This window comes from Oreochromis niloticus, linkage group LG1, assembly GCF_001858045.2.
Source record: "Oreochromis niloticus isolate F11D_XX linkage group LG1, O_niloticus_UMD_NMBU, whole genome shotgun sequence".
Taxonomy (NCBI): Eukaryota; Metazoa; Chordata; class Actinopteri; order Cichliformes; family Cichlidae; genus Oreochromis; species Oreochromis niloticus.
The window spans coordinates 17,253,733-17,275,401 of NC_031965.2; the positions used below are offsets into that span (position 1 = coordinate 17,253,733).

Sequence of the window (21,669 nt, forward strand, 5' to 3'; positions counted from 1 at the left end):
TGTTGAACTTTATTTCCTCCTTGTCTCATTACCTAGATTCTCTTCACCTGTGTTTCATTTCCCCCAGCTGTGTTCACTTTTTCTAATTGCTCTCTTGTGTGTATATAGAGGTGTTTTTCTCTCAGCCCTTCTCACAGTGTCTTATTTTACTTCTGTATGTTTTTGCTGCTAGAATTGTTAGAGTCTTTTATGTTGTAATATTTTTTGTTGGGTTTTTGGACTTTTCTGTCAGTTTAAATAAAGGCATCTTTTCAGTTTATCCTGTTGCCTTAATAGTCCACGTTTGGGTCCTCCTCCATGACAGCTACACTAAGAATAATACAGAAACAAATTGAAAATGTATCTAAAGGGTAGGCTTTTCTTTTTTCTTTACAAAAAATGTGTTTTCTATATATCTACTTCTTGAAATGCCTCCACTAGGGTGAGTATTTATTCCTTCATTTTTTCCACAATATTTCTGTATATCTGTTTCAAAGTTAAAACACAGAAGAAGGATACTAAATACTGAATAAATAAAGGAGAACTATTTGAGTCACTGCAGAGAAGACACCAATTGGGTACAACTAAAAGAGTTTTAAAAAGGACAGAAAGACAAAAAAGAATAAAAGTAATGGAACAATTTGAGAAAGTTGGTGGCAGAAGAGTGGGAAGCAAATTGTGAAACTACCTGATACGAGACACATAACACTGCATGCGGGAACTATTAGGAAATTAGAGGTGGGAATAAGACAAGGAGAGGAAGTGTAAAAAAACCAAAGTAACTTAAAGACAGACAGGGAGCCCCAGAATGCAGTGACAAAGGAAAGTTAGAAGAAACAGTGTAAATTATTTAAAAAAAATGTATAACAAAAAAACGAAATCGTAAGGAATCCAAAGAAGCAGATTTTAACCAAATATGAAAACCAAAAATAATACATAGCCTGCAGTTATGCCAGCTTTAGCCAGCATAGGCAATGACTTCACCATGGAAGGAAGTACAGAACTGCTTTAAACTTCTGGCTGGGTTTGTATCTTGGACTCAAGCATGTAAATGCCCCCGAGGATTTTTCTTTCTTTTTTTTTTCCAGTGCAAGTAATGAGTCACTTTTGGCCATTTTCACTTCAGCTCACTTCCAAGAATATTTTGGTATTGGCAGCTGTGATGACTGCCATCATATTCTCTCCAAATAAAGGAGCAGGTTAGCTGGTATTCCTTAACTGTTGACAAGGAAGGTTAATTTAATGATTATCAAGAAGGGGCAGCAGTTTTTGGTTATCACGTGCAATGTTTTTATTTTTGGAAAACCACCCATGTTTTAGTAACACATCAACAGGAATTTATGTAATTAGTGCACAAAGTCAGAAACAAAAGTTAATCTGGAGTTCCCCTTAAGGTGAATATCTGAGAATAAATAGTTCATGTTCATAGGTGCTGAAACATTAAGATAAATGACGCGTGCACACACGTGCACACCTACCAACACTGCACAGACAGATAGCATTGTATTAAAAACAACGGAGGCGGCACTCAACCTGGCTAAGAGATTTGAGGTTTTGATTAAAACAAGGCAATTTGTCATTGTCAGACTAAAGGGAAGGGAGAGAGTGGTGTTATGAAAATGTCATTAAATCTCTGTAGTTTTGATGAATTATTGATTTGATATGAATCTAGGTGGTGGAGTTTTGCTGTGTTTTTTGTTCAACCAATTAATGGCATTGCTGGTCCCCATAGCAAAAACGCTGTTTAGGCTGTGTGCAAGGGAGGAGAAGCTTTTTCAATATTGGTATTTGGCCCTGAAAATATCTCAGCCTTTTGCTGCTATTTATTGGTTTTGCTCCAAAGGATTTATTACACTTTTAATAATAGCCTGAAAGCACAAACAGCCCCCACCCCACAACCACTTTGTGTCTCGAATTAGACACGAAGTCATGAAAAAATTATTGTTGCTGCTGATGGTTGCTCAGTCCCCGATGAAATATTTGTAAGAATGAAATCTACAGCAGCGCTTCTCCTTCAGGCTCAGACCTAAAAGAATCATATACTGCAATTAAATTAGTTTAATCTCTAGATATTTTAAAGGCTTGTTTGAATCTGTATTCATTGCATATAAATGTTGTCGCATATGTTCTATAAACAACAAAAGCTGAGAAAACCAGACTCTGTTAAATTAAGATCTCTGGGCTTCAGGAGGTTGGTTAATCGCATCTTCAGTATTTTACAAATGGTCTCAGCTTCAAAGTGCTGTTTTACTAAATTCAAATGTATTATTTTATATTAGATAAATGTGGTTTAATAATCAACATACGTGAGAGAATTAGATACACATAACAAACGTGGACAATGCAGTGCTCACACTCCCTGGACACTTCATTAGATATCCCAATCTGTTATTGGGTTAGATCCCCTTTTGCCCTTTAGAACTGCTTTAATTCTTCACGACACAGATTCAACAAGGTGCTCGAATCATTCCTCAGAGATTTTTGTCCATATTGATATGACAGCATCACACAGTTGCTGCAGATTTGTCAGCTACACATCCATGATGCAAATCTTTCATTCTACCATTTTCCAGTCTGTTCTACTGGATTGAGATCTGGTGACTGTGGAACACAGTGAACTCATTGTCATGTCCAAAAAAACAGTATGAGATGATTTGAGCTTTGTGACATGGTGTTTTATCCTGCTGGAAGCCACCATTAGAAACATGATAAACAATACTCAGGCAGCCTGTGGCATTTAAACAATGCTCAGTTGGTGCTAAGGGACCCTAAGTGTGCCAAGTAAATATCCTCCACAGCATTACAACATCGCCATCAGCCTGAATTTTATGATACAAGGCAGAGTGGCTCCATGCTTTTGTGGTGTTCTGACCCAACTACCTGAATGTGGCTCCAGAAATCAAGACTCATCAGACCAGAAAGCATTTTTCCAATCTTCTTTTGTAGAATTTTAGTAAGTGTGTGTGAACTGGCCCTGTTCTTATCTGACAGGAGTTGCACCCAGTGTGGTCTTCTGCTGGTGTAGCCCATCTTCTTTAAGGTTTATTTTATTGTGCAGAGAACAGAGATGGTATTCTGCATATAACAATTGGTTATTCTAGTTACTGTTACCTTCCTATCAACTTGAAGCAGTCTGGCCATTCTCCTCTGACCTCTGAGCCAGAAAACTGTTGCTCACTGAATATTTTCTCTTTTTCTGACCATTCTCTGTAAACCCTGAAGATGGTTGTGTGGGGAAATCCCAGTAGATTAGCGGTTTCTGAAATACTCAGACAGCCTGTCTAGCACCAACAACCATGCCATGTACAAAGTCACTTAAACCTTTCTTCCCCATTGCGATGCTCAGTTTGAACTTCAGCACGTCATCTTGACTATCGCTACATGGCTAAATTGTAATGAATTTCTGCCATGTGATTGGCTGATTAGATATTTGCTTAAACCATTTGAGCAGCAGGTGTACCTAATTAATATCTAATTACATAAATAAATTAAATCAAAGGAAGAGTGGACTTCTACATGTTTACTTACTCATAGTTACGAGGTATAAATAATAATGTTGTATATGAAGCTTTAATAGTGTAATAGTCTTTAGCAGCTGTCCTTCTGTGATTGTTAACTGCATGAAGACACCAATTTATTTAGTATTTTGAAGTTTGTCTTTTCATTTATTTGATAAATCCAGAGAGTTCGGTACGAAGTGGGTGAGAGGAGAGCTGCTCAATGACCATGTATTCGAGAAGGGGTGTCTACATTTCAGCAGTCCTGTACTTATTTCTGGATGGACTGGCTCAAGATGAACCTACTCTTAAGTAATGACATACAAGACATCTAAACAGCTATAGGGAAATTATAGGGTCCTTATATTTTTTTTGATACTGACACACGTTTCACATTTTAGCTCTAACTTAGTTAAATGTATTTGTGTTGGTAACTGCATTAACAGTTGGGGAAATAAAGCTATTTTTATATGCAGTCTCTTTTTTTTTTATAGGCAGTGTAATTGAATAGCTCACTCGAAAGCTGTTTCCCAGACAGGTGCTGACTATTCCTTCATTATTTGAGCATAAATTAAGCCGTTAAGAGGTCTGCAGATGATTTAAAGTGTGTTTATTTGTATCTGGGAGGTGTTTCTGTTAATCAACATGTGGTCAGAGGAGACCTCAGTGCAAGTAAAACTGTCCCTATTTAGACTGCATTTAACAACACAAATCCATTAGAGAGAGAAAGCAGAAAAATTTGGAGTGGCCAAATCAGCAATTTAGCATATTTTGAGGAAAAAAATATGTTGGTGATCAGAGCAACATGAAAAAGCCTAGAAAGCCACAGAAAACAACAGTGATGGATGATCACAGGATCTTTTCAATGGTAAGGAGAACATCCTCCAGAGTATGTACGGCATTTTTCAAGTCTGTCATAAAAGAAAATACAGAAAGTTCACCAAACTAATGACTGCTCTCCTAAACAGAAAAGCCAGATCAGACTTTCCAATAAGACAGCTACAAAAGCTGAAAATAGGGGGGCTGTTTAATAATGGCTGTAATTCCTTAGCCCCTCAAACTGAAGCTGAGAGTCTGCACTTTAAACTTTTAAATTATGCCGTTCAATAATATATAGACCTAACTGCACTAAGTGTATTTCTTTAAATGCACTGAAGGTACTTTGAGTTATCTGATTAAAGGGTTACACTTCCAGTTTTGAGTGAAACTGCTTTTTCCCCTGTGGAAGCTTCTTTGAATAGAAGCAAATGAATGCGATGTAATGATATTCCTGTATCACTTAAGTCGCAGATGTGCATGCCCACACAGTAATCAGAAATCCTGAGGATGGATCAGATTTCTGTGCGTAACAGTATCACTGTTTCTTTTTGAGAAAACTGGTAGACACATTCTGCTTTCCCCAAACCAGCTCAGACGTGTAAAACGAGCACAGCGAGTTTTGAAAAGCTGCCTATAGAATCGGCTGCTTTGTTTGCATCAGCCATACTGCTGATGCAAACAGAGCTCCCATGTCTACTGATTTTCTTTAAAGTGTGTTGATTTTTCTGTACCAGCAGCAAAATTCATACATAACATTTATTATTAGTATTATCATTACTACTACTGATGGTTAAACAGCCTTCAGAAGTCTGGAAATCATACTGTCTGGATTAAAAGTGGCCTCATTTTTTTTTTAAACCAACAATTGCACACTCAGTTAATTTAATTGTTTAACTATAACTTTCCTATACTTGTGGATTGGGGCTTTGCCAGGATTTTTTTAAATGAGGTGTTACAGATTTAGTATTCAAAAAACAGAATTGCAGGAAAAAAAGAGTACTTAGATTTTTTTTATTTAAATAATTATTGTATTAAAAAAATGCCCAGATTGTATAAAGTAAACATGCTCCTTTTCAGAATCATATATGATACCATTGAGCATCATTTTTAAATAAATACATTAAAGAGTGAACATCTCTTTAATGTTGCAGCTGCTGATGATTTTAATTGCTTATTGGTAGGTAGCTTGATCTATAACTATGCAATTAATCTTAAAAAAACAACAACAACAAAAGCACAAGGCAACATAACATGTGAATGTTTAAAAAAAGAGCATGTACATTAAACAAGTACTTAAGTAAATGTATTCAGTTACATTCTTACTGCTCCTACCCTTGCTCTCATCTAATGTTATTGGGGCACTAACAAAGCTCTAGTCCAGTGGTTTTAGTGTGATGGGTTCATCCGCATAAATGTCAGAGCCATGGTTTGCAGGACAATATCGCACTGTAATGAGATTATGAGTGTTGTACACTTCACCTGTCACTGGTTTTAATGTAGGTGTGTGTGTGTGTGTGTGTGTGTGTGTGTGTGTGTGTGTGTGTGTGTGTGTGTGTGTGTCCAATACACGCTTCTCATATAGGTGGTGTACTGTACGCTCCTTTGCAGCATGACATCTGCCACACGGCTGACCTGAGAGCTACGCTGTCACTTGCTGTCCACCTCCAAACCCAGCATCCACTTGTTGCCTCTGAGTCAACCTTCCTCTAGGGGCAAACTTGGTATATGTCCTTAACCCCTGCTGTGCTGTGTTTTGTGCTCCCTTGAATAGAAACAAAGTCAGAGCAAACTTTGCTCAGTTACATGTCTTCACTGACTGAATATATATTTTGAGTGCTAAGCATTTTGAAGTCTAGTATTAAAATGTAGCTGAAAAAAATATATATATATATTTGACCCACAAGTCACCAAATCATTGTTCAGTGGATGACACATTGCTCTAACTGCTGTCAGGAAAGCTGCCGTATAAAACACGCCGCCTGATGCCCACAGGATTTTTTTTAATAAGACACAAGATCTTGTCTCCTGTCTGCATTTGACTCAAATGCAAGAAAATCTAGTCTGCTGTGGCTCAAGTATTCGATTTTGGACAAGAGAGGTTCAAATTGTAGACATCATTGGTCCACCATGTAAAAAAAAAAAAAAAAAAAGGGGGGGGTGCGGATATCAGAAGTTTTTTAGGTCAATAAAAACCTTAAACAGTTAATAGCCTTAATTCAAGAAATACTAGGGTCACTCACCCCATTGACAGGATAGGTCTTCCAGTCCAGTTCTCCCAGTACTGTTGTGGTGTCCAACAGAACCACTAGATAGGGCAGAGTGGTGGGAAAAAAAAAAGAAAAGGTCTCGTAAAATGAAGGAGTAAAGTTAGAAGTGAAAGAACAACAGCAAAGAATGACAGGATAGAGCAAAAGAGAAAGAGAGCGAGTGTGTGAGAGAGGTTGGACGGTGAATTTAAAAAGAAGAGAAATGGAGGTGACAAAACAGGAAGAGAGCAGACAATAGTTATCAAGCTGTCAATGAGGAGCTGACAGAAGTGTAAGGCCCTTATCAAATTCAACCACCTATGAAATAACAGCTCTTAGGAAAGTCCCGCGCAACACCAACACAAGTCTGCTCTCTACCTCGCTGAAGTCTGGAAAAATTAGTACTCTCCTTCTCAGAGGTCAGAGCCAAAGAGGAATAAAGGGGACAGGTGGAAGTAATATCAAACTTTATTTAACTCAACAAAACAATAATTAAGATTAAAACTGTAATAGTTAAAAAACTACTTCATAAGATATATACCCAGTGTGGGATCATTTATGAATTGTTCAGTAACATATGATGTAATGAAATATGATAATGTTATGTTTTAAGTGTGATGATCTACTCCACCCTGCTTTCCTCATCTGCTGGTATTGGGAAGGTGGTGTGGCTTGTTTGCAATCAGCCAGTACCTCGGTCCAATGTCCCAGCGCTCTATAAAAGCCCTCAGAGCTCAGCTGCTGAGTGGCTCTCCTCTGTGAAACACCTTTTTGGTGCTTTCTAGTTTGGTTTTGTACACCAAACAACATTGCATACACCAGGGATGTCAAACATTTTACACTGTGGGCCACATACTTTGGTGTTCAGTGGGCCATACGAGTGAAACTCACCTTTGTGTCAGTGCAACAATGTTTAACGACACATTTATTCCCTGAGATATCTTATTATGAGTGAAAGAAGTGCAGTTTCAACAGCATGTCAGTTTGTCTACATGATAAAGAAATGTTCCTGTAACAAATGGAAAAACATCTGTCAGCCTGATTCTTTGGGCTGAAATAATAAAAAAATTACTGTGTAAAATTACAGGAAAAGCTCTATTAGCTCATTGGACAGACGGTCCTGTAATCATAAGTTGTTGTTTATTAACAAAAAACATCCTGTTTTTTTTATTTTTACTTTTTTGATTTGTTGGTTTTACTGTGGATTCAGTGTAAAAAAATAAATAAATGAAATAATTTCAAAAAATTCTCTAGTAAATAGTGAAAAATCAGGAACTTTTATGCCATTTACTTGTTCATCTGTTGTTTTGTGTAGTATAACTGGGTTTGATGGAGGTATTTATCTGTGAAATGCTGTAAAACTTACAACAATACAGTTAAAAGTCTAAAAAATTTTATCATCCTTGTTCCAAAGCCCTCCAGTGGGCTGGATTGGAGTCTTTGCTGGGACGCTTCTGACCCTCAAGCCTTATGTTTGACCCTCCTGGCATACACCATTTCTTCACCCATGGACTCATTTGGACTACTGATTGCTGATTACACAGGTCCTTTCTCTGTTTAATTAATTTAAAATACTTTTTTTCTTAACATGGCATTCGTGTCTTTGGCTCCCGGTTTATGACTTGAGCTTGATGGAACAACACCCCTGACAGTATAAGAGTAATGCTGGTGTGTTGAAGCTGGGATGATGTATGTGGTAATTGTAGTGAATGGATTAGTGTCCTCTTCATGCACCTCCTTGTTTAAAAAACGCAGAATTTGTGCAGAAGTTGTGAACGTGTTAAAAATCTGAAGAGATTTGGTGCTTGATAAGGCAAGTGGCGAGATCCCCATGATTTCACGCTGAGAGGCACTCACATTCACTTCACAGTGTGCTTCCGTACTTCCAATGCGGTGCACATTAACTTCTTCTTTGGCAATATTTGGCAATGTTCACAGGTGTAATGTATTCAGTGACGGTGACCCATAGCAGCACGGAGAGCTCTTGCTATAAAAATAGAGCGGTAAAACAGGAACAACATTTTATCCCATTTCTGCAAGTCTTTACAACAGTCCCCCCCCCCTCCAGTCAAGAGCATTAATCAATTAAATCCCATCTATGGCTGTGACATCACCTCTGTGAGTGCATAGTCACAGCGCGTACCCACAGGCACACTCACTCTCTATTGTGAGTGAAAAAGAAAGAGATAAAGCGCACCTCCGACACAGTGTGTTTGTTCATTTAGCTGTGATCACATGCAAAAATGTTAGCAGTGGTATGACGTCAGGTCAGTCCCTTTGCTCCTTTGCACATCCATTATGGAGTCACGCCAAGAGTTTATGCTCTAATAGCTAATCTGACTCAGCCACCATTTGAAAAGACAAAAGCACGGAGCAGTCTGATTTCAGCATTAGTGTTAGTGGTGGTGTTTTTGCATGAGCATGTTAACAACTGTTTATTTGTGTGAATCCACGGCTGCATTGTGTATACAAATGTAGCAATCCCTCGCTGTCTGCACTCTGGTCACGGCTCAGGCATGAAGAGAGCCATTATCTGGCCCTTGCTAAGCCCCCTGAGCCAATTTGATATGATGAATGTGCAATTTCCTTTGTCTCCACACAGCCAGTTAATTACAATCTCTATCAATAAAGTATGTCCCACTTCAGTGGTCGACATTATAGACCAAAGAGTCACATCTTCAGACGACCTGTCACTCTAGTGCACGGCAGACTTTGCCAAATCTGGACTAATTTAATGGGGTTGTGACTGTTTTGAGAACAAGTTAGATAACCAGGGTAGATACACTTTGAGGGAGACTTAATGAACCACTTTAGTATTTACAGAGACTTCATTTAGCCTTGATTCCCAGCTGGTAATTAAGGTCTGAATTATAATAAGGTGGCCTTGCCTCTGTTCAAAAGGAGGACATAGAGAGATGTAGGGAGGGAGCCTGTGAGACAGACCGAGGGAGACAGAAAGATATTGATTTGGACCAAATTAGAACAGTCTTTGATGATCGTGAGCAATGTTCCACGGCACGTTTGGCAGCACAAAATTTTCCAGTAACTTCCTTCTCTGTCCCAAAAAGTTGATTCTGTTCAGCTGGACGTAGCGTTTTCAGTGGGAGAAAGGTTTCCTCACTCATCCAAGTGACTTCTTCAGTCTCAGCTGACTGCAGTCCCTTCTCTGTCTGTCTCTCCTTCTGTTACACATATACATAAAGCCAAGCGCACACACAAACATACATGCATAGTAATGTGGGAATGAAACTATTAACTTCCACAACTATCTTTTGAGCCAGGAAATAATGGTCCAAGACCACAGTGGAGGCAATTTGATACACCGTTTTTGTTTTTCATGCAAGCACACACACACACACACACACACACACACACACACACACACACACACACACACACACACACACACACACACACACACACACACACACACACACCCAATTACACTGGTAATCACTTATCAGGAGTCCAAATCACATTAGTTTTGTCTGTGCATTGCTTTAGAAGCATAATAACCTGAAGCTGTTTTGTTTTTTTTGTTAAAAAAAGGTTCTGCACTATCGGATTATTGTAGAGGCACACTTTGGGAGATGTACGGTGTGGATCTGCAAAGCTTTTGGACAAATCTCACTGCAACATAATGAAAGGGTTTGATGGCTTACAAGAGCTGTCCCTATTTCAAGGCAGGCTGTTTTGAGTATGTTCTGTAATTTTAAGCATTGCGTTGATTGGTTATATTTCCTCTCATCGGCCAATGAAACTTTTGCAACTGGAACTGCCATTCCTGTGACCAGCTATTCATACCAAGGTAAAGGGCTGTATATCATCAGACAGGAAATTCAACAATATTCTCCTTCTGAAATCAGAAACATGCTCTAATATTTCTGTATGCTGTAACGCTTTTTTATGCCATAGCAGATGGTCTGAACAGGATCAAAAGTGTGATCGGGGACTTCTGCTTCTAACTGTAAAACAATATCCTGTGTAATGATCTCCTGTGTCCTTCCTTTACCCCAGACATGTTGGGTGTCTGCACATTACAAGAGTTAGGCTGCTGGTGCTATGTTGCAAGCTGTTTCATCTCAGAGGTTTCCTGCGGAGTTCAGAAGTGCCATGGGGCTGTTTTTCCGAGAGTCGGTCCTTGTTTTAAAAAGGTGATGTGATGCACATTCCTTTCAGTGGTTTCCCAGTCTTTCACTAATCTACAGGTGACAGTAACGCAACAAGACACGCCTAATGATGACAAAGGCAGGGGAGAAGAACACTTCAAGCTCATGAATTTTTGAAAGAGGCTTTGCAATTGCTTGATAAGTAAGGAAATACACATTTACCATTTTCTCACTTAACTGTCTGCACCTTCCTTTGAAGATTTCCATTTACAAGAATATCATCCTACACTTTTATGTTGTAAAGAACTAAAGAACCTCTGTTGCTTAGCCTTCTTTGACCTCTGATTCTTGTTGTCTAGTAAGTGCGCAGACCAGAAGGGTTTGGGGTTTTTTGTTTTTGAAAGCCTAATGCAGGGACAAACTGTGTTTTAAGTAGTAGTTTGCAGAATATGTCTGTGCATATATGTGTGCGTGAATGTGTGTGTGTGTGTGTGTCCTCGCAGATGGTTCATTAACACTATCTAGACACTGAGTAGTCAGGATCCCTAAATATTTAAGGATATGGATATAAGGTATAAGGAGGCTAAGGATACTCACACAAGGCTGAGCTCCACCAGGGTGACAGCCAGTTCTATAAGGACCCCTGGCTTTTTTTTAAGTTTCCTGGATGTGGTTAGAGAAAGCCACTGGGAAAAAATGAATCATTATTTTCTATGAGACGATAATAAAAGTGGACAGCAGCATCTAATTCATCTGACTCTGAGCACAGATGATGCAGGTTCCTAATACTGAAAAAGTCATTCCAGTGTCTGCCTAAATGTTACTGCTGATCAGATGAAATGATCCCATAGAACAGACAACGTGTCAGATACCTCCTTCATAAAATACAAAGCAGATGAGTGGATAAATAAAAAAAGAGTTTTTAATTTGGTGAATATTTCATTGGCAGTAATTGTACCAGATGCTAGTTCAATAAATGATTTGTGTACGAGCCATTTATCAAGGAAGCACATTTGCTTTGTTTTTTGAGAAATTTTGCATTTTTATTTTGATTGATCAGAGGAAAAAAGGGCAGAAAACTGAACTCAAACTGCCGGACTCATTGTCTAATCATAGTTTAACCAACACAGGTAAACACAATGTTTGCCTGTCACACCATGGATCTCTTCACAAGCTGAAATCATGGCTCCGTTGCAGCTTGGCCTTTTGGCCTCTTCTTGTTATGTTAGGTTTAACACTTGTTTGAAAGCTTTTAATCTGCTATGTTTAGGGACAACAAAATTCTATACAATTCAATGTTTTTGTACATTTTTATAAAGTGCCCCGAGGCAGCTGCTGCTGTGACTTGGCAGTAAAAAAAATAAAATGTAACTGAATTGAACTAAACTGAAAATCATGCCTCACAGTAAAATAAATAGAATGTAAAAGTATATATAATCTTAAAAAGAAGCAGCAGTGACAATATTAGAAAGTTTTTACTACTTGTACTGTGTAATGTGCAGTGTGTACATGTGTGTAATCGCATACAGTAGAATCAGTGCTTTCACAAGGAGATGTGTGATGGAGGCATGGGGCTCCTCAGTCTTTTAGGTGGTTTGTGTTGCCCTTCATCCACCACACAGCAGAGGCTCATACAGGAAGTGGGTTGAATGTTTTTAGTGCCACAAACTGTGTTTATGTCTGGGGGGTCTGGTTCACCTTCACTGTGCAGTTATTGTTGTTGTGTTATTCTATTTATTCCATTTTATTCTATTTGTTATTTTAATGCTGGCCTTGGAAACTGATTCAGTTATTTCATTTTTTTAACATGTTGAATCACCACCTAACGATCTGTCTGTCTAATTCCTTATGATCATCAGCTGGACAAATGTTACACTACACAGTGGCACAGCTGGTAGAATGGTTGTGACGGTGAGATTGTTCAGCTCAGGGCAGTAGGCTGTCTCCCCTATAAGCACTATTACTGTGTTTCCAACTAACTTTATAATGGCACGAATGGGGTTACAGTCATGGGTCAAAAGTTTGGAGAGCATTGGGCTCACCATGTAACCCTGTGAAGTACCCTTTACTTAGAATAGAGTGAAAGAGGTTGGTCAAAGACAAAGTTTATGATGCAGGTTTTTGCAGTTTGCTGACCAGTTTCTGAAGAATGATGGTGTTTGATGCAGCTCTCTGAAGTCCACTGACATAACGGGTTTCATCTTTTAGTTGAGGATGAGATGAGAGGTAGGCAAAGTTATGGGTATCTAGCTTAGTGGTAGAAGATGCTTCTGATTTGTGACAGCGCACGCGTCTCAAGAGATGTTCCTCACCTGGCATTAAGACCAATGTTGGGTCCTCATAGGGTGGGGTATTCAGTTGAGGAGACTTGCTGGTCTGGTCTGTCAAATGGGGAAAGAACTGAAAAGTGTCAGACAGCTTGCAGTCATCACTGGGTGGTCTTTTTGTCCATCAGTTCATACTTAAAACCTTTCCATATGCTGTGGGACGGTTTGTTGTTAAAGTAGTTCACAATGTGCTCATGTCGCTTTGAAGTTTTCCCCATGATTCAGGCTTGTTTGTCACTTTATCTGACATCTGCATCCCGCTCCCTGAGTGGTATCCTCACACTGCTGTTTATCCATGGCCTCAGGATAGGAAACACCTAAGAGGTGTTTTTATGTTAACACATTTTCTGTGCAAAAGTTTATGTAACTAGGGACTTAACCAGCATGTACCTCTAGGCCTGATTCTTCTGCAAACAAATCCCACTCTGTGTTATCAAAATCGTGTTGCAGCACTGAGGTGGCTTCCCCAGGCTGCACTTGTACTGTCCTGATAGCTGGTTTTTTTGGAAGGGGGGGGGTTGATTCATTATCTTTAAGCTGGAGTCAGACTTAGGGAAATGTGGTCTAGGTGTAAATAAGACATCGCTTTTAATGTTATTTGAGTAGAATAGACTTTGGGTCTTGTCCCCTTTTGTTGGAAAGTTGACATTTCAGTGGATGACCAGCATCATTAGTACCATCATATAGCTTTTTCGGTGTTAGCTTAGCATTAGCATGCAGAGGAATACTGCCATGGCTGTCACCGTCATGAATTCATCCGAGAGAAAAAATGTTCTGCACCTGAACATAAGAACTCCCAGTCCAGGCAGCTGTGTTTTTCACTGTTCCTCAAGTCCCTCATCTGGTCTGCTCTGTAAACAAAACTAGCATCTAGCTCTATGGCTGCGCCACTTCTGTAATGACTGTCACACTGTGCATCATTATTCTCACTCGCATCTCATTCTTGTTTACAATAGAACAGGAACTACAAGGAGCAGGCTCAGAAGCACCAGTTTAAACAGGTTCACCCAATCATGGGCATTATATGTCCCCCACGGCACATCTGGCCCTTTGGTTGTCCCTGACCATCCATGTGAGGTCAATGGAAAATTAGGATTCACATGTAAATAAGTATAAATCATACAGTTTGTCCCATTTGAACCACCAAACACTCTTTGATAAACTCCTCCTCACAGAATTGCTCACTTCATTGCTTTGGTTCTGAAGGCGATATTTTTTGAAATTTACATATGTTTATGCAAGCAAATGCAGCTTCAGTATAAATGCATTGTAACAGATGTTTATAGAAGTTGTGAGATTGCTAGTCCCTGAAAGATGTCAGCTCACATTAAAAAAGGGAAAAAAAGAAGAACAAGAAGAAGAAAGTTTGATACAGAATGTTGAATTTTAACAAGACATGGACTTACACGTGAAGACAGAGGTAAAGCTGTGTGCTTAGTTAGTTTGTGAACACCAGATTGCTGTGTTTAACGATTACAGCTTGAATCACCATTAAGAGACTAAACACGCAGAGAAATGTGGGAATCTCAATCTTTTTTAGCAAATCTGCAGAAGCAACAAGAACTTTTTACTAAGCTTTACACATCTAGGGATGGAGCAGTCAAGTCCAGATTTGTCATTTCCTACAAAATCCCCAAAAAACATCTCTTGGGGAGTTTCTCAAAGTGTGTTTGTTAGATTCTGATGCATTACTATGCTGAAAAAGGATGCATTCGAAAATATGGCTCTTCCCTGGTGAACCAATAATAATACTACTACTAATAATAATAAGGACAGAGGACATTGCAGGAATTTGGGAGTTTGAAGGCCTTTACTCACAGGAGAAGTAATATCCGTGTGAATATTTCATTAATACTTCATTAAAAATATTTTTCAGGCTCAACTATTCTTAATTCAGCCGTTCCCTCTGACTGTGTAGTTTTGCTGGATGAATATGCACCTTTCATTTCTTTGAACCAAGTTAAATATTTTTGCATGTGAATAAACAGATCTTACCAATCAAACCACTGCATTTGACAAGTGTAGCTCAAAGTGTATCTCAAAGACACACCAGTACTGAATACACAATCATATAGAAATAGTAAAATAATACTATTTTACCTCAGACACATAGCTAGACACTGCTCCAGGTCAATTGGCTCTCCAAAACTATTTCTCTGACTCCTCAAATGTGGTCCCAGCTCTGTTAACAAGAGCTAAATCTGCTCCACAGACATACTGAAATATGTACGAAAGCAGTCGGGGTACAGCTTAAACTCCTGGATCAAACCATGAAATTCTTCCTGCTGCTGCCTTCTCTTGAGAACTGCATGAACCCAAAATCTCTGTTTCACCCTTTTCTTGTTTAGAAACATCAGGACCAGCTCATCATGGCCTGATGTTGACTTTAATTTTTTCATAAAGTTTTGTTTGAGGATGAATTTTCCACAGAAATGCAACACGTTCAGTGTGTATATACGTCATCTAACAAGTTCGCATCTGAAAAATGTTAAATTGCTTGTCACTTTTATGCAAGAGTGTGTAATGGCCTTTAGTTTACCTTGAATATCTACGACACACAACCCACATAATTTTGTACTTGGGATAGTGAAAGAGTTTGAGAATATGAAGGAGCTGGTACAGTTAAAGTAGACCCTCTGTCTCTTTAGCAGTAAGTAGTTCTTTGTTGTTAAGGCTAGCTGCACTCGAATGGATAATCCAGCTGTTAGCCGTAATGTTCGGGTTTGTAAAGCACTTTATAATTGAGAACGGTGTGGAGGAGTGACTTTTTGAGTCACTAGATTGATAAGCTGGAGTGCGACACAATCACAGCTGATCCAATCCAAACATCCATCAGTATGTCTGCAGGCAAAAAAGAAAATCTCCAAATTGGAATCTCCTTTTCTTAAATTTGGACTTTGCTTTTCCTCACTTCTAATATTACGTCCAGTCAGTGACATGATGTGAGGAAAAAAAATTTCTCCAAAACGTTTGGTATCTCTTCCTCAGAGCCTCTGTTTTTTGGGGGGGATGTTTTTGTCCATCACACACATCGACCTATTTTTCCTGCTAATATGCTGATTCCATTCATGATAATGCTTTGGTGAGAAACACAGTATGTCTGTGGTGTGATGTGCATGTAGTAACCTGTTATGTTATAAACCATTTGGATGTGTTTGGGGAAAAAAGAGAATATTTTATTTCATAAAATAGTGCTGATCCCATCAGCTGATTGCCCGGCCAGAGGAGGAGAAATCAGAGTTTCTGACTTGAGCTTGTCGGTCCGGTGAACCACTTGAGTCACCTGACTCAAACAGACCCTCCTCCACACAGTCCTCATTCATAAAGTGCTTTACCAAGCCAAACATTAGAGCTAACAGGTGTTGGAAACAAGTGTTTCAGTGCAGCTAGCCAAACAACAAGAGAGACAGTGAAAGTGGGCAGTATATCCACAGTTTCTTAACATAAAGCTCATTGTTACATCCAGTACAAAAGTGATCCTCTTACAATGCTATCTAGTTTAGTCCCTTTGTTTTTCCCTGAATTATTAGTTCTGTTATTATTTTCTGTTATTATTTAGGTAACATAAACTAATGTAAGTCTATTGATTGCAGCCAAACAACCAACCCAGTGATGTCAACTTCTGTACTGACACAAGATGGTACTAAATGTGTTCTAAAAACTTTCACATTCAACATTTATTTCTTAAATTCAGCTTCACAGACAGTTTAAATCTATGTAAGTTTTTGATAGCAGGGCTCCTTGGTGTAAATTAGCCTCTGAACATGTAGCATTTCATGTCCTCTTTAAAGAGTATATGGCAGGGACTGATTTCTCAATGGATGCAACATCATGCTTGGATAGGCTGGTTATGAAATAGACAGCCATCAGTTTTAACACCTGCCAGTTTGTCCCGGGTCTGACTGGGAACAATGCTGCACTGTTAAAGCAAGTGCAAAATAAAAGTGTCTGAAATGATCCCAGAGCTAAAATTCATAATTTTGCATTTTAATATACATCAGGGCTAAAAATTAACCATGTTGTTTAACTAAATTAGTTAACTTCCCCAATGCAAACGCACTGAATTATATATAATTTATTTCACATTTGGAGGAGTATGAGAATGCACATGGTGACATAGGCTACCACACAGCTATCAGTTTGCTCAGCCTTGGCAAATTTCTAAAAAGAGTTGAAATTCTCAGGTTTGATGTTATTGCGCTTCCATATTAACCTCAGATATTGAACCTGACTTTAATCACTTGTTCATACCCAAAACAGACTGAATTTGTCTCACCAAAGAAAACACGACTGAGAAAGATGACATAATTAATTAAAGGAGTAACACTTTGTATAAAGGTAAAAATATTTGAAATTCAGCAAGAACATGCACAATTGTTTTTGTTGTGCATGTTGATTAAATAGTGATCAAATGCGGGTCTTTTGCCTCTGCCTAGTTCATATTTTAATTGGCTAATTGTAATATTTATTCTCATCAGTAACAGTTTATAAAGAGATAAAATTAATATTAATATTGGGCAGAATTGAGTTCAGCTTATTTGTGCAGCCCTACAAAACAGTCCCAGTTTTTCATGTGGCCCCTTGAGGAAAATTAATTTCCCACCCCTCGGTTACCCTAGCCCACTTCCCTCACTTTTCTTCGTGGTCGTGCCACTTCATTAGTGGGACAGTTATTCCTGTGGAGAATGGTGTGCACAACATCTTCAGCAGGATAAAAACTGCGTCAAATACAAGGTCCATGTCATAGTCTCTGATAGATAGTAGAAAGATGGTAATTGACACGTCATATGTAATGAAGGCTGCTATTTTGTTAATGAACAATAGATTAAGAGAACTTAAAATATGAGGGTGACAGCAGGAGAGAGCTGAACACCTGGATCTGTATAAGCCACCATCAACACCATTGCAATTCTCTTTACCCATTTTTTCTCTGCTCTATGGACCCCTTTGTGGGAAAGGGCACAGATGGTCTTTTTTTTATTGTTAGTTGTCATTAGAATAATTATTCTGATGTTTTAATTAAAGCAAGCATGACTATAAAGACTTATCTGTGATAACACTACATAACAGTGCACCATCGACCCTTCATGTGGACCTCAATGAAGTATAACAGGAATGACAACTTGTCTGTGTTATGTGCAACTCTCCTAGTATAATCCTCACCAAACCACCTCAGGGAAACAGACACTTTTTTTGGAGCTTCCAGTCTTCCCAGCGGATACCTGGGCAAAGAGTTCCTGTTCCATCCACAGGTTGCTCTTTACAAATGTAGATATGTATATTAAAAAATAAATAAATCTAGATTTTTGTTAGATAAAAGCAGACAAATACAATCCCAATAAAATCTTTTACTCTCTGCATGGAGTGTTTACCTGACAAATGTAATTTGCCAGTAGAAGTCAGACTACAAAGAGAAACAGCTTCTGGTGAAAATCCTATCCTTTAGAGATTCTGCATGTTCATCTGCATTCATTTGTCGTAGAAATGAGCCTATAAGCAGGCTATATGGGCTTAGGTTTAGCAGTATGTCATGTAGTAAAGTGAGTGTGTCATGCAGTCTGAAAGACTGCAGACTGATTCTACTTCATGTACCAGATGAGCAATTTTAATTTAAGTCAGCGGGCGACATGCGAGTCTGGGATCCACTTCTTCTCAACACTTCCATGGCTGAACTGCTGTCCACAGGAATCTAATAAAAGCAAGACTCTAGACTCTAAACTGAAACTGACAAAAGAAAGACTCCAAGGAATGAATTAGATACTTTACTGGAAACACAAACATGTCAGGCTCACTTGCTTACAAACTACAGTTATTTAAGGTTACTCACAAGTTGGAGAGCCTCTCATTAGCTAAGAACAAGCCTAACCTATTATGTTACAAAAGAGCCTTGTTTTGACCAGCACATCAGCTGTGTAGTTTTGCACCACAGTGTGGATGTCTGTGCTGAATTCCCACTCCTATATATTATAATGTAAAAATGCTGCTTCTATATTACCGCTTATTCTTGTGAGAACGCTGACTTTACAGAAATGCCGTATAAGAGCCTCGTTTAAAAGGTTCTCTTTTCAAAATAAGCAGATTGAAATTATTTATGAACAATTAAGTTTAAACGGTAATTTACCACCCCCTTTAACAATATTCAATATATTTTATAGAAAATAAATATATTTTTTGGCTCAAATAAAACCCCCACAGACACTATCTCCTGACTCTCATTTTCTTTTTTTCTATGATTGCATAAACATGTGATTCACATTCAGAAAACTCACTCAGACACATTGCACCGTCTAACATAGATGAGCTTGTTCACACTACATTTAAGCACCTCACGATGTCATTTTTTCAAGTTTCCCCCGTGTGCATCCCCTCTTCTTTAAGCCTGTCACCACCACAGGCAGACAGACATCCTGTGGGGAAAAATGAGTGTGTGCCCACACACACACAGACACACACACACTCCCACAAAAGACAGAAAAATGTAGTGAAGGAGACTTTGACATTTGGCTAGTGAAGCTCCTGTCATCTTTGAAAACGTGTATCCTACACATTAAACATTCAGGAAGGAATATTAAACTGACCTCTTTGCAAATGTGCAAAGAGGAAGATGTCAAGAACAGATTGCATTAGGGCAACCATTTACCCATGTGACTTGCAAGCACAACGAAGGAGAAATAACACTATTATTTCCTGTCTTTCTCAAACATATGCAACTGCACACTGATGTCAGCAAGACTTGAAAATGAATCCTGAAATATGGAGAGCTATTCTGATGAAGCTACTGTCAACCACTGGCCCAGCATAATAAGATTCACCTGCCTTAGAGGAATCCTCTTCGCAATATAAGGGGCTGCCATTTACAGTAGCACTGAGTGGTTCCTATAGCTGTGGTGATGTTTCTGTGCACTTGGATTTTAGAGGTGAATAAGATGTCATTTTGGCTCAAGGAGCTTCAGCCTGTAGACCAAGCAGCAGACAGCCTCTATGGTGTGAATCTGTTTCTTTGTTTTTTCCATCTGAACTCTGTGACTTTTGGTGTGTTGTGTATTATGAAACTGAAATGCATGTGCAGTGCTGATTCTTTTTTAAACCTGTGCCTTTCCACTGATACGACTGTATTTTTGAGTGTTTATAAAATTTCACATTAACAATCGTATCATTTTAAGTCAAATGATCTGAAAAACTTTCTGACTTAATGTTGTCTTTGGATGATGTTTGCTGTAAGCAATACAGGATCATTAATTAGGACAAAACACAAACGTACTGAAACCAAGACTGACATCTATGGGTCCAGCCGACAAAATGAATATCTCAGATGCATTTTCAGGCTGCAAATGCAGAGTGCACTTTAAGATCTGTCAAACACTAATGTTGTTGTTATTGTTTGACAAATGCTGAAGCTGACTTAAGAGAGAAAATTCGACAAATCACAAATAAAAAGCAAAACCGTCAGCCTTTAATGGGTGAACAAATTATTAACTTGTTTCGTTAAATATTCATCATGCACATGTTCTCAAATGTTGAAAAAGGCTGTACTTGGAAGCTTTGCGTTTTGCGTGTGAGCGTGCGTGTTGTGTTTTTGTTTGAGGAGACTAATTTGGTGCATCCACCCTTGTTCTAAGTGTGTGGTCATTGTGACGCCCTTTACTCACCTTGATTTGAGGTTCCCGGGTCCGACAGGATACTTTTAAGCAAGAACAAAAACACGCAGTATTTCCCACCGGAGCTCATCGTTGAGTCAGACAAGTGCGCTCAGAAGTGAAACGTTGGACAGACTCCTAAACAGATCTCCCCGCTGAAAAGGTAAGGTTTGTATCATAAAGGAGGATAGTGAAATCCGCCCCAGTATCCAGACTCAGGCGGTCACAGTCGCATCCACGGGAGTTCGTTCTTATTTTTTCTTTCTTTTTCCTTTTTCCTTTCTTTCTGTTTTTTTAGGCACGCATACCGGACATCTCCGTGTGAGCACGGGCAGACGAGCGATGTACACCGCCAGTCATTGTGCGCAAAACCCCGACAACTTAAGCTGCAGTAACTTAAATGATAACACTACTTAATTCGATGAGTATTGATCTTTGAACCTCAAAACACGCACAGGTTAACGTTTGCAAGCGCACAAAACGACAAAAGTGTCCAAAAGCGAAGTTCCCCGACGACTGTGTGTGTGGCAAAGTGTGTGGGCAGCGCTTGTTAGTCAGTGTTTTCATCCCCAAGCGAGAGAAGAAAAAAGGAACAATCCCGGACGCTTCACTTGCAGCCGGTGCATCCCCTGTTTTGTTTCTGTATCACTGCGTGTATCTCGCGCTCTCTCTCCCTCCTCTCAGGATAGGAGGGATGCTCTGGCGCAGGCTGAGGAGCTGATTTTTTGTACCACAACCAGAGATTCAGCTGCCAAGTCCTTGCAAGCAAATATAACTTGTTCTTTGTGATATGTGACCTCATTTCTCACTTTGCATCATGTAAAATGCGTCATTTCCATCGGCTTCTGCTGTGGTATTGATTCCATGGGACGTTAGGGGGATATAGAGGGAAATATGAAGCCATTAATAGACTAGTGTATCAATTCTGTGCTGTGATGTAGGTTATACCTGCATTGGATTATGTTGTTGGAATAGTAATGTGTCTGGGGGCAGTTTCTATTTATGGTGGCAGGGAGGAAGGAAAGCAGACAGATATGGTTTAAGTTAATACAGAG

General features: G+C 39.0%; 1 protein-coding gene and 1 long non-coding RNA gene across 6 annotated transcripts in view; one reads left to right on the forward strand and one right to left on the reverse strand.

The window, feature by feature from the left end:
• Positions 1-20,919, reverse strand: part of LOC100709700 (ephrin type-A receptor 6) — a 69,943-nt gene extending 49,024 nt beyond the window's left edge. For 2 of the 4 annotated variants that reach the window (XM_019357620.2, XM_019357633.2), the window contains exons 1-3: positions 20,627-20,919; positions 12,963-13,031; positions 6,536-6,600 (exon numbers count right to left, since the gene is read on the reverse strand). In XM_019357620.2, the coding sequence (XP_019213165.1) occupies positions 6,536-6,600; positions 12,963-13,031; positions 20,627-20,705 (213 nt within the window). In that variant the 5' untranslated portion in view covers positions 20,706-20,919. Of the gene's footprint in view, positions 1-5,927; positions 6,058-6,535; positions 6,601-12,962; positions 13,032-20,626 lie in introns of all 4 variants that reach the window. The other 2 variants (XM_025905717.1, XM_005466902.3) reach the window with 2 other exon arrangements.
• LOC102082172 (uncharacterized) lies at positions 127-6,006 on the forward strand. Of its 2 annotated transcripts, none has more exons than XR_003219175.1 (3): positions 127-421; positions 3,662-3,788; positions 5,878-6,006. It is a non-coding gene; the product is annotated as an uncharacterized LOC102082172 (long non-coding RNA). The 2 variants fall into 2 exon arrangements; XR_268966.4 differs by having other exon boundaries at positions 129-350.
• Positions 20,920-21,669: the final 750 nt, after the last annotated feature.